The 13,672-nt window shown below is 39.4% G+C and overlaps 1 protein-coding gene across 1 annotated transcript; it reads left to right on the top strand.

Annotated features, from left to right (window-relative positions):
- The first annotated feature begins 9,385 nt into the window (after nucleotides 1-9,385).
- On the top strand, nucleotides 9,386-10,819 carry LOC145632923 (uncharacterized). The gene has a single exon (XM_081685245.1). The coding sequence runs from the start codon at nucleotides 9,386-9,388 to the stop codon at nucleotides 10,817-10,819; it is 1,434 nt and encodes a 477-aa protein (XP_081541371.1).
- Nucleotides 10,820-13,672: the final 2,853 nt, after the last annotated feature.

Below are 13,672 nucleotides of genomic sequence, written 5' to 3'. Positions count from 1 at the left end.
TGGGCCAAAACTTTACATTGGTCAACTTCTATTTGGGTTATTGGTAACGACCAATGAAAGTGTTTGAGAAAGAGTAACACCCCCCGTAAGAGGGAGTAGAAATGTAGGAATGTTATGTATTAACATTCATTAAAATATTTTAAAAATCGACGCCTTTTTGGTGCAGCAGGTCACACCGTGTGGCCTGCTTCCAAGTCAGCAAAAATAACTGACCCAGACGTGCGCATAACAGGTTACTATTCACACGCATGTAGGAGTTACTGGTATTGTCAGGGTTACTTGTATTTTTCAGGTGTTACTGGTATGATTAATTATTTAGGGGTTACTTGTAATTTTTTTTTTTCAAGAGTTACTTGTATAGATTACTTATTCATGGGTTACCTTTTTTTTTTTTTTTTTTAAGGGAGTTACTTGTATGGATTACTTATTTAGGGGTTACTTGGTTTTTTTTTCAAGAGTTACTTGTATGGATTACTTATTTAGAGTTTACTTGAATGAGTTAATTAAAAGGTTACTTGTATGATTACTTATTCAGGGGATACTTTTTTTTTTTTTCTTCTCCAGGGGTTACTAGTATGGATTACTTATTTAGGGATTACTTGTATTTTTTAGGGGTTACTTGTATTTATCACGGGTTACTTGTTTTTTTTTTTTCTAGGGTTACTTGTATGGATTACTTATTCAAGGGTTACTTGAATGAGTTAATTAAAGGGTTACTTGTATGATTACTTATTCAAGGGTTACTTGTATGGGTTACTTCAGGGGGTTCTTGTGTGAGTTACTTATTCAAGGTTACTTGTATGAGTTACTTATTCAAGAGTTGCTTGTAGGCCCCAATACCAAACCAGTAACACCCTACAAGTAACTCCCGACCAAAACCAGTAACACCCTACAAGTAACTCCCGACCAAAACCAGTAACATCGTACAAGTAACCCCTAACTAAACTAGTAACACCCTAAAAGTAACCCCTGAAAATTTAACCAATCTCACCCTACAAGTACTCTATAATCTGCTCATACTACTATTGTTGTTTCTGTTGCTGATTTTTTGTAGAAGAATGTTCGATCGAAGATTCCACGAAGAAAACGAGCTCACATTTCTCCGGTTCTCATTGATTTCACTACTCAAATGTTGTTGATGATCATAAGCTTAATTAATCGCAATTTTCACAGCAATTTGACACCCAAATTCTACAATTTCGGGCTTTAATTATATCAATTTGGCAAAGAGGAGAGAGAAATTGGGTTGAGTAGAGATATGCTTGTTGGTGATGTGTGGTCTGACTTGAAGAAGAAACTAAGAAAAGAGGAGAGAGAAAAAGGGTGGAGTAGAGATATGGTTGTTGGTAATGTGTGGTTTGACTTGGAGAAGAAGCTAAGAAAAGAGGAGAGATATAAAGGAGAGAGAAGACTTATTTATTTTTTTAAAAAAAATAAATAAATAAAATTGTGGCTGACCACACCATGTGGCCAGCCACATACAAAAATTTGTGTTTAAAAATACATGGTAAAGAGAGAAAAGAGGAGAGAGATAGGAAGAGAGAGGTCTATAGATGGACCCCACCTATATTTTGGTCAGATTGTATCACGTGATGGGGGACTACATGATGATTGTTCCACGAAAAGCTTATATAGTATCATTGAATCTTCAGTGGTAGTATTTATGCATATATTTTGTACAACTGAACGTATATATAATACCATTATATGCATATATAGTATCTTGTATTTTCAGTAGTACCATTTGATAATCTAATAATACCAGAATATGCATTCGTTTGTACATACGTGTAATTATATAAATACCCCTTTGAAATCCCTCCAAGGGTAAGGAGAATGGAGGTTTGGGCAATTGGAGTTGGCAATTTGCCAATTTGGCATCTGGTTTATTAGGTACTCCCTCCGTCCCTAAATTACATTCCTATTTCTAGCATTTATTCTTCATATAATAGAGAGAAGTAGGAATACAATTTAGGGACGGAGGGAGTACAACTTTATTTTTAACCCATCATGTATTAGAGCAACTTCTAACAAATCTTCCTCAATTATTCTTCTTGTGTTCACTATTCCAATTTTTTTAGTGGACACACTATTCCAATGTTAATTAGTTTTTCGATCAGTGTGATGCACAAGTTATCAAAAGTCAAATTGTGACCAAAAAAAAAAAAATTGTTTTTTTTTGTAAGAAAGTGTACTTCTATTATGACAAACTAGCCTTTTGGTCCGTTTAATGCACGGGTTCTTATCTAGGTTATTTCATATGTAGGTATTTTTTCAATAGTTGAAACTTTTGATATGAAATACGAAGTAATTGTTACATTGCTAAAACTTAAAAGGAAAAAAAAGAATGAGGATAGAACTGTGGAAAAGATAAAGGAATTTATTAGATACATATATATACATAAAGATTTTAGGATATGAAATGACATATTGGTTTAAGTTATATTTTAAGTCTATTAGTTGAAAAGACAACTTTTATATAATTCAATTCATATGTTTATGTGATGTATATTAATTGGTTCAACTTTATTTTATTATGATGGAAATGAAACACTTCATTTTCTTAATTGAATTTGCAAGTTATAGAATGTATAAAGACTTAAACAAAAAGATCAAAAGGGGTGACATGTGTCATATGTGGTAGTGAGTGACTTGTAATGACATGTGTCATATGAAAAATTATGGTTTGTGTTTTTAAATACTAAGTATAGATATAAAAAGTAAGTAAAAAATTTACTCATAAGAATTAAGTCATGGGAATTTTTTCACTCTCATTTAACAATCTTATTTTACTCACTTTTTTTTTTTTTTTTTTTTTTTTTTTGAAAAAAGTCCTAAAAGGACACTAAATTCTAATTCTAAAGAAGTTCCACTTTATATCACCTTGATAAATAAAATGGCTAAATCGTGAATAAATCAATAATTAATGAACACAAGTCTATGAGACTGACATGGAAGCTGGCAAGCTGCTGCTTCTTCCAACTAATCTTACAACTGTTGTACTCCTATCGTTTTTATATACTTGCTCCATTTCTCTTGGACACGCATGCCGATGCTAATCTTTTATCACTAATATCTTTAACTATCAATATGTATAACTTCTAACAAATGAAAATTAATAATTAATTCATTGAGATGATTCTAACAAGTACCCACACGACTATATTTTTTCTTATGTATAAATCACAAACATTAGTCAAAGTATGATAAATGAATAGTGCAAAAAATAGAAATGAAGCAAGTATTTAAAAATGGAGGGAGTACATCTTTTTTGGGTGTACAAAACTTTAAGTGGGAAATTGATTTTGACACATCATCAATTGATTTTGGCACACCCTTTATGAGGATATCGTAGATAATTATACTCTTATAAAAAGGTGTATCTAAATCAATTTTGGTCTGCCAAAATCATTTTCCCTTTTAGTTTAGTGCTTTGGTTAGTCCTGACTGATATCAGGGTCGTTTCCGAGATTTCGGAGGCCCGGGGCAAACTAATATATTGGGCCCTATAAACATAAGTGCATAACTATAATTTTGTTTAATGTATTAAGAAAAATAATTTTTAATACGAGTATTTTGAACAAATTGTCTAATTTAATTAGTTCATCTATTTAAAAAGAAAACCTTATAAAAATCGAATTACTACCTCCATTAAATTACTAAATTTTTTTTTTACTCTTTGGAATACGTATCCAAACTCGGTAAAAATTATTTACCATAAATTCTCATTATTGTATACTTTTATATATAATTATGTGGCATCTTGTTAGACGTGTCTCGATTTATATTTTTCAAATATTGAATTATACTCCCTTCGTTTTTTTATATGCATCACATTTTTTTATGGGTGTTCTTTTTTTTTATATGCACCACTTCTATATTTGGTAAAGTTATACTATATTTTATTATTTCTCTCTCTTACTTTAAACCCCACTCAAATTATTTTATCATTTCTCTCTCTTCTATGTCCTCACTTAAATAATAAAATATCTATTCTCTCTCACATACTTTCTCTTTCATGGTCCCATCATACTTTTATTATAATAATTTATTCACCCACTCACAATATTATATTTATCTCCTAAAACTATGTGCATTCCCAAGTGATGCATATAAAAAAAACGGAGGGAGTAATAGTTTTTTCAAGTACGAAATTAGATAATTAATGGTTTAATATCGCTATAGAGTCTGTGTGGAAATAGCAAGTGTACAAAACTTTCGGAAACGAAGGTATGTATTATATCATTAGTATTATAATACATGAATATGAAATACAAGAAATCATTCACTCTATGTAGATACGTCAATTGATTACTAATTTGTTGAAATCTATTACGAGTACCTTTTTCAAATTTACCATAGTACCAATATTTTGGGTGCAATTGTAATAAAAATAAAAGAAAGTTAAGTATACTAGCTACAATAGTAAAATAATTAACTTACCAAATTAGTATATGAATAGAACTACAATTAATTTGTGGATTAAGTTATAAAGTTCAAATAATTAGAAAATATGGAGAGTAGGGAACGGGAATCATATTCGGGTATGGACTGATCCGTGGATTCCGGGAACCCAGACTCGTCAAGTGATTTCTCCAAGAGGATCGGCTAGTTTGGATATGACAGTTGGGGAGCTTATTTGCCCAGTGAGCAAGCAATGAGATGTCCAAGCTGTGAATCAACACTTCTTACCGTTTGAGAGAGGCAGAATTCTTAGCATTCCTATTAGTGATAGGCTGCCTGATGATAGAGTGAGTTGGGACCTTGAAAAAGATGGTGTATATTCTGTCAGTTCAGCGTATAAAGCTCTATTTGGTGATGACTGTAAGAAGAAGGAGGTGGCTGCCTCTAATACTGTGGATGTGTGGAAGAAAATCTGGCAAGCGAATGTTCTTCCGCGGGTTAAAATCTTTGCCTGGCGTGCGAGTCAAAATGCTTTGCCAACTCGCAAAGGGATTAGCACTCGAGTGAAGGAGTTTGATGATTGTTGTATAGTATGTAGAGGGGAGGTGGAGTCAGTGATGCATGCCATTAAAGACTGCCCTCTGGCTCAGAGTATCTGGGATAAGAGCCCGTATGATCAGCTTGCTCAGGCGAGATGTTGTTCGTTGTTGGATTGGTGGGATTCTTGTTTCAAGGAATTGGAGGATGTGGACTGGGATAATCTGCTTACTATTTGCTGGGCAATTTGGGGGGCTCGAAATTCTGTTGTTATTCTTAATGAAAGGGTGGATCCTGAGTCCGTATTGAGCTATGCGCTGAGAACAAGTGCTGAAGCTCGTGATGCAGTAGCTTCACCAGGGACTGCAATATGTGGGAATAGTCCTGAGTTCCAGAGTAAGTGGACTGCCCCTTCTACTGGGCGTCTGAAACTCAACGTTGATGCTGGGTTATTAGCAGAAAGTGGCAGTGGGCTGGGTGTGGTGGTGCGCAATTCTGATGGGGAGGTCGTGGCTTGTGGGACTTGGCAGTGCAAGGAGGTTTGGGAGACCAGAATAGCTGAAGCTAAGGCGGTTTGGTGGGCTCTCACATTAGCTGTGAACGCGGGATATAGAGATATTGAGGTGGAGTCTGATTGTCTTGTTGTCGTCCAAGCCTTGCAACAAAGATCGAAGGGTGCTAGCTCATTCCATTTGGTGATCGAGGATATTCTTGCTTTGAGCTCTAAGTTTACTAGAGTTAATTGGCTATTTGTTAAGCGTAGTGGCAATAGGGTAGCACATAATTTGGCCCATCTCCAACCTTGGGATTTTGGCCAAAGAGTGTGGTTTTCTGATTTTCCCAATCATGTTATTTCTGTAGCCACTCTGGATTTAGTTAATTAATTCTCCCTTTGAGGAGTGTTTCAAAAAAAAAAAAAAATTAAAAAAAAAATAAATTAGAAAATATGTTGTAGTAGTCTGTATCTAATTTTTATTGGTCTTACTTCGAGATAGGTTTAAAGTAATAAAGAGAGAAAAAGGAATTAAAAAAAATAAATAAATTGTGGATTTCTGAAGCTTTGAACCCGTGACATCAGGGAAGTTTAGTTTTCACCAAATGTATCTACCACTAAGCTACGGAAACATTAATGATTCTTTGATTTGGGGCCCTTGGCAGCCACCCCGGTTGCCCCGGCTCAGATATGGGCCTGACTGCTATATGCAAAGACAGTATGTTTGCTGTTATGGGTAATTTTTAGGCTCGTCTCGACGCAAGTCAAGTCGCACGTCAGAGGGAACGCCAAGCAGCGAAGATAACAGAATTCCCTTGAAAGACGGATTGACCAAGTCCTCAGTGTATATTCGTTCGACAGTTTTATCCCCCAAAAATCAAAGATGTTCTCCTTTAAATATTCGTCGCCAACAAAGAGATAAGCTAAAGACCAAGTCAAGAAACGACTTCCCATTTTCAAGGGAGACGTTGGACGACTCCAACGGCTCTATGAACAGCGTAGTTAACCTAGTTAGCTCTATTATAAATAGGGGAGTAATTGTATCACTTAGGATCATCTCATACAAAGCTCTCTAGAATTTAAACTATAACATTCTCGCAATCATTGTAACCATCAGTTTCTCATAGTGAATCGGTGGTCTTGCACCCACCCGCAGTTTTTCCCGTGTTTGGGTTTTCTGCGTAATCAAATACTTTGTCTTTTACAGCTTTCTTTTACACTTTACGAAGTTCAATACTCTAGCCGTCGTACGTCCCAGCCTTAGGTCGCCCTTAGGCGAAATTTGGTATAAACAATTTGGCGCCCACCGTGGGGCCGACGACTAGATAATCCATAAAAAAAATCACAAAAAACAACCTTCCATATCAACAAATCATCCCATCGCCATGGTTTCATCTGAAGACAACCCGACAATTGATCAACTCATGGAACAAATCCGCAAGACGCGGGAGGAGCTCGAGCAGCAGAAAGCGGAGAACGCTAGAATCGCTGAATAGAGTCAGAAGACCGCGGAGACGCTCAGAAAGGAGTTGGACTATGTCCTCAGTAACAATCGCCGTGCGACGCCCTACCGACGACATCCCCACCATGATGGACCTAGACACTGATGGGGAGGACGGAGACGACGATGAGGAAGAGCAACTCGACGACCAAGAAAAAGAGGACGAGCCAGACCCTACAGCTAAGAGGTTGAGAAATATTGAGGCCCAAAACGCCAAGCTGCTTCGCCTGTGGAAGAGGCTGCCAGGAGCGCCCGTCCCGACGATTACTGAGGAAGCAGACGGTTTTTCCGCGTCACCGTTCGTAGAAGAAATTGCAATGGCAGACGTCCCCCGAAGACTAAAGTACACTAAAGTACGGTGGCGTCCAAAGGGAAAGAAGATAGAGCAAAAGAGTCGCCAACAAGTTTTAGGAACTTGTAAACCGTTCACAGGGTGAAGGTTACACCCCTTAACGATCCAAGAGATCGTTAACTCCATAAGGTCTTGAACCAAATAAGGGTTTGGGGATGAAGGTACAAATCCAACCTAAAAGAGATTGAACCTGCCCTAATAATAGGCCTCTACTTTATTCTGATCGTATTCATGTGCGCTTTCTGACTAACATGCAATCAATAGGATTAACCCTAAACCTGTTCAATCTATGTTGGTTGAATTTAATGCACAAATAAAACTATTATTGGCGATCACTTGAAATTATAATCATATTAACCCTAAACAAGATTATTAATTATCTTATTAAGCGTGATTACAAGTACAAATTCCCTTTAAATATACATAAAAGGCGTGATCAAGTAATAACAATAAATATAATCAAGCAACATAATAATAATCATAATAATAAAATTATAATCATAACAATCATAATTAAAAATAATCATGGTCATAAATTAAAACAATTATAATCATAAATCATAAAGTATAATCATAATAATAATCATCATAATAATAGTAATAATCATAATAATAATAATCATGTTAAAGCATAACAAGATCCTAGGCATGATACTAACAAGATTAATAATAAACCCTAGCATGTCACTAAGCAATAAAAATTAATTCTTTAACCCTAACATGATACTAACAATCATAAATATTAGGAAGAACATAGGAAGCATCGTACTTTTAATCATACTTGATATTAAATTTACCCTAGACATGATACTAGGAATCATAACAGTCTAAACATGATTTCTACATCATAACATCAATAAAAACCATTAAAGCACTTACTTTGATGCCTCGTACCTCTTTCTAATAACAAAATACACACGTTAGTAACTTCAAGGAAAATAATAAAAATCAAACAATTAAATTAAATAATTGAAATAGAGATTTGGGACCAAACCCTCAGAAATTAAACCTTTCACGTCTAGGGCGAAGGAAACTTCGAACTTGGCTAGGTGTATCTAGATCTAATGAATGCGGAATTTTGTATGTAAAAGCTAGTTTAGAAAAAGAGAGAGAGAGAAATCAAGAGAATCTTGATGAGAGTTGGTGAATATTATTATTGAAGAGAATGAGAGAGAATTGAAAACTGGTTGTAGGTGAATCAAAACGGAGTTTTTACGACGTTATTTATAGAGAAAATCATCCAAAAAGATAAAAATACCAAAACAGAGTTCTGGCGCACAGAAAACAGAACCAGCGCCAACGCTGGCCGTTGGCGCCAGGCGCCAACGTTAGCGCCAGGCGCTACAGCTGGCGTTTGGCGCTGATCTGGAAAATTACGCATTTTTCTTAAAATCAGATAAAAATTGCCGTACAGGAGGATAAAATTGTATTTTCTTCAAAAATGCTCTTTGATTTTAATTAAAACTCTGAAAAGTCAACAAAAGTCAATTTATCAATGCTAATTGAATTAGGAATGAAAAGAACATTTTAGAAGAATCTAGAAGACTAAAACCATTCCTAATTGCATTAAGAATGATAAATCATATTAGGCCCTCCCCTATATCATTGGGACGCATATAAGGCTCAAACCGGGCTCGGTTTAGTAAATTGGCCATAACTTCCTCAATATTCATCGGAATTGGGCTTATAATATATCGTTGGAAAGCTCTTGTCAAGCCCTATCCAACTACACTACTATTGGACCCATATCATGGACCAACCAAACTGGATTGGCTGTTTTCTTAAAATAAGTTTTCAAAAACAGAGAGAAGAGAAAAGAAATTAAAACTATCCGCAACACTAAACTTTCCACACTTTCGCTTCATTCGATTATGATTCGACGTGAAAGGTACTCATCACTGGGTTTGGTTTTGGGGAGACACATTTGGGTGTCTACACATCCCTCCTCCAGCGTCGCTCTATGACGGAAGAACCTGCCCGCTGGAGCATGTCAATCATTACAAGCAGCGGATATGGCAGTACACTCCATCCCTCGCAACCTGCTCGAGCCAGTCCTATGCAAATCTTTCGGAGCTACCCTTATAGGGCCCGCACTTGAATGGATGTGCGACATCAAACGTGGTTCTATAACAATTGCAAAGTTGAGAAGCAGACCAGCGACCTCTACCGCGTCGTGCAGACAAATGGCGAATCTATCAAGTCTTACTTTAGCAGGTTCAACAAGGAAATGATCGGCATCAAAGGGTACAACGTCCATACAACCATCGAAGCCTTCAAGAGAGGACTGACGGACGACTCAGAGCTATACAAAGAGCTGACCAAGTATCCATGCACGACCTTTGAGGAAGTCAGGACTCGCGCCCTAGCACAAATGCGGTTGGAGGACGACCTCGCCATTCGAAAAGGCTTCCAGCCCTCGACGTTCCCTAGCAATGACAGAGTTACTAGGAGGCCTAATGACAGGAAGAACTGGCGTCGTAGACCTTATGACAATCCAGGTCAGGTAAATGCAGTCAATAATGTTAAAACTAACGTTGCTCAAGTTCCTGTCGATAGATCCCAGAAGCAGGATGTCGACGCATACCCCGACATTGCTGAATATGGATTATGCGTCGACCTTGGGGGCGTGGTGAATGCCCTTCATTCTTTTGGAAATGTCGCCCGTTGGCCGAGGAAGAGCGACAAGCCAGATGAAAGTAAAGGAAAATCCAAGTGGTGCGACTATCATGGTGATCATGGCCATCGTACCGAAGACTGCAACGCCCTGAGAAAAGAAATAACTTTCCTCTTGAAGAAAGGTCATCTCAAGGAGCTGCTGGGAAAAGGTAAGTCAAGCAACAAAGAAGCGTTGCCCCAGCAGGAGAAAGACCCTCAGCAGCCGCCAAAAGGACCAACGGTCACTAAGGTAGTCAATGTTATTACTGGTGGTTTTGATATTTGTGGACTAACCTATTCTGCAGCTAGAAAAATAGCAAGAACAGGTAACCCCGAAGAAGCCGTCCCCATGGACGCAAGATCGAACCAAGACAAAGCCCTAGAAGCAATGGTCCTTGCCTTCGACAACTGCGACTTAGGAGATTATCGAGAAGAGCATCATGACTCCCTAGTGATATCCTTGACCATCGGCAATTGCCTGCTGAAAAGAGTGCTGGTCGACGGAGGAAGCTCAGCCAATGTCCTTTTCAAAAGCACCTTGGAAGACATGGGGATCGACGCCAGGGATGTCGTCAGAAAGTCTACAGTCCTCGTAGGTTTCAGTGGAAAGACTCTCTATACAAGCGGAGAGATCATGCTACCAACATTTGCTGGGGGCGTCAACCTTTCAACGCATTTCAACGTCGTAGATTGCCCGTCAGCCTACAATGCCATCATCGGTCGCCCTTGGATCCATAGAATGAAAGCCGTCCCGTCAACATACCATCAAGTAATAAAATTCCCAACTAGATGGGGTGTGCAAGTTATCAAGGGAGAAAGGCAGGAAGCCAGAAAGTGCTACAGTTCTACATTAAAGCCATCCAAAAGGACGGTATAGCAATTACAGCAAGGACCAGCGTCAGAAGAGCCCGACGAACAAGCAATCGATGAAGTGGCGCTGGATCCCAATGAACCAGAGCGGACCGTCCGGATTGGGGCGTCACTCGACCCAGGTATAAGAACTCAACTTATTGAATTTCTTAAAGCTAACAAAGACTGCTTTACTTGGTCGCATGAAGATATGACAGGCATCAGTCCCGACGTGATTACTCACAAGTTGAACGTCGGCCCCAATAATAAACCAATCAAGCAGAAGCGACGTAAGTTTGCGCCAGAACGAAATCAAGTGATCAACGACGAGGTCCAAAAGCTAATCGAAACAGGAAAGATAAGAGAAGTCAGATACCCCGGCTGGTTAGCAAACTTCGTGGTAGTCAGCAAGAAGAACGGGAAGTGGAGAGTCTGCATAGACTTCACTGACCTGAACAAAGCATGTCCCAAGGACCCATTTCCTCTGCCGCACATCGACGTAATGGTCGACGCAACCGCCGGTCACGAGCTGCTCACATTCATGGACGCATATTCAGGCTAGAACCAGATATTGATGCATCCAGACGACCAAGAGAAGACAACCCTCATGACGGACAAAGGGATCTATTGTTACAAAGTTATGTCGTTTGGACTAAAGAACGCGGGAGCAACATATCAAAGGCTCGTTAACAAGATGTTCAAAGAGCAACTAGGGGACACAATGGAAGTATACATCGACGACATGCTAGTCAATTCCAAAAAAGCAGAAGATCATATCGGTCACCTCAAGCAATCCTTCGACGTTCTAAGACAATATGGTATGAAACTAAATCCCACTAAATGTTCTTTTGGAGTGTCTGCAGGAAAATTCTTGGGATACATCATGACTCAAAGAGGGATTGAAGCAAGTCTCGATCAAATAAAGGCAATCATCAACATCCAATCCCCCAGAAACGTCAAGGAAGTACAGAAGCTGACAGGACGCGTCGCGGCACTCAATAGGTTCATAAGCAAGTCGTCCGACAAATGTCGCCCGTTCTACGACGTCCTAAGGAAGAACAATGATTTCCTATGGACGGAGAAGCACGAGAAATCCCTGCAAGATCTCAAGAAATACAAGGCATCACCTCCTCTGCTGTCCAAGCCAAAAGAGCACGAGACGCTGCAATTGTACTTGGCTGTCAGCGCGACGTCCGTTAGCGCAGTCTTGGCAAGGGAAGACGACCACCAACAACTACCTGTATACTACGTCAGTAAGTCTCTACTCGATGCAGAGACCAGGTATTCCGCCCTTGAAAAATTAGTACTTGCTCTAACGACCGCTGTTAAAAAGTTGTGACACTATTTCAAAACCCACCCAGTGGTGGTACGCACTAATTTTCCTCTTAAGTCTGTATTACGCAGCCCAGATTTGACAGGTAGGTTAGGCAAGTGGAGCGTCGCTCTTAGCGGGTACGACATTAAGTACCAACCAAGAACGGCCATAAAGTCCCAAGCCCTTGTAGATTTTGTGGCGGATTTCAGCCCAGAACTGGAAACCCTAGCAGCCCAAGAACTCAAAGAAATCAACAGTGCCCAAAAAGAAGCAATCTGGATAATGTTCTGCGATGGCTCGTCAAATCAGAGAGGCGCCAGGCTAGGCGTCGTGCTAAAATCACGACAAGGGGACATGATCGTACAATCCATCAGCTGCGACTTCAAAGCGACAGACAATGAAGCAGAGTACGAAGCTCTAATTGCAGGCATGACCGTCGCACTAGACTTAAAAGCAACAGGCCTAAACATTTACAGCGACTCGCTATTGATCGTCAGCCAACTGAACGGGGAATTTGCAGCCAAAGATTAAAAAATGATGGCTTACCTAGAGGCCGCCAAGAGAAAATCTAAGCAGTTCAACCCGTTCACAATCAAGCAAGTTCCAAGGGACAAGAACACCCAACATGACACCCTAGCCAATTTGGGTTCAGCACTCAGGAAGTCACCCTTCAGTACCATCCCTCTGGTCCACCTTCAGAAGCCGTCAGTCGACACATCCCAAATACCAGATGTAATGGCAATAGACCCAACTCCAAATTGGACGACACCAATCATCCAATACCTGAAGGACGATGTTTTGCCAAACAATCCACTAGAAGCAAGAAAAGTCAGGTATAAAGCCTCTAGATATACCATCAAGCATGATGTATTGTTTAAAATATCGTCTACAGGTCTTTGGCAAAGATGTCTCGTCGGCAATGAACAACAAGAAGTCTTGCAGGAGAAACACGACGGAGAGTGCGACAACCATTCTGGAGGTCGCAGTCTAGCAAATAAAGTTTTGCGAGTGGGCTACTTTTGGCCAACTCTGAAGAAAGACGCCGAAACATACGTAGCAAAGTGCGACAGCTGCCAAAGATTTACAGGGTTAACGCACAAGCCACCTGAGATGCTCCATCCCACGCTGTGTCCATGGCCCTTCATGAAATGGGGGATGGACATAGTAGGGAAGCTTCCAGTCGCCCCAGAACAGAAAGTATTCATGCTTGCACTTAAGAACTACTTCTCAAAGTGGATTGAGGCAGACTCATTCACTCAGGTACGTGACAAAGAAGTCACTTCTATTCATTTATATGGAATAACATCATCTGCAGGTTTGTCATCCCCTCAGAAATCGTTTGTGACAACGGGTCGCAATTCATAAGTGACAAGACCAGAAGATTCTGCGACAAGTGGAACATCAAGCTTTGCACGTCAACACCTAGGTACCCACAAGCCAATGGCCAAGCTGAATCAAGCAATAAGATGATTATTCAATCACTCAAGAAATGACTTAAGAAGGCCAAGGGAAAGTGGGCAGAAGAACTCCCGTCAGTCCTTTGGGCGAACCAGACGACTCCAAGGA

This window comes from Chenopodium album, chromosome 5 (assembly GCF_948465745.1).
Source record: "Chenopodium album chromosome 5, dcCheAlbu1.1, whole genome shotgun sequence".
Classification (NCBI taxonomy): domain Eukaryota; kingdom Viridiplantae; phylum Streptophyta; class Magnoliopsida; order Caryophyllales; family Amaranthaceae; genus Chenopodium; species Chenopodium album.
The sequence above is the reverse complement of the archived record's forward strand: the minus strand, read 5'-3'. Positions and strand labels throughout refer to the sequence as shown.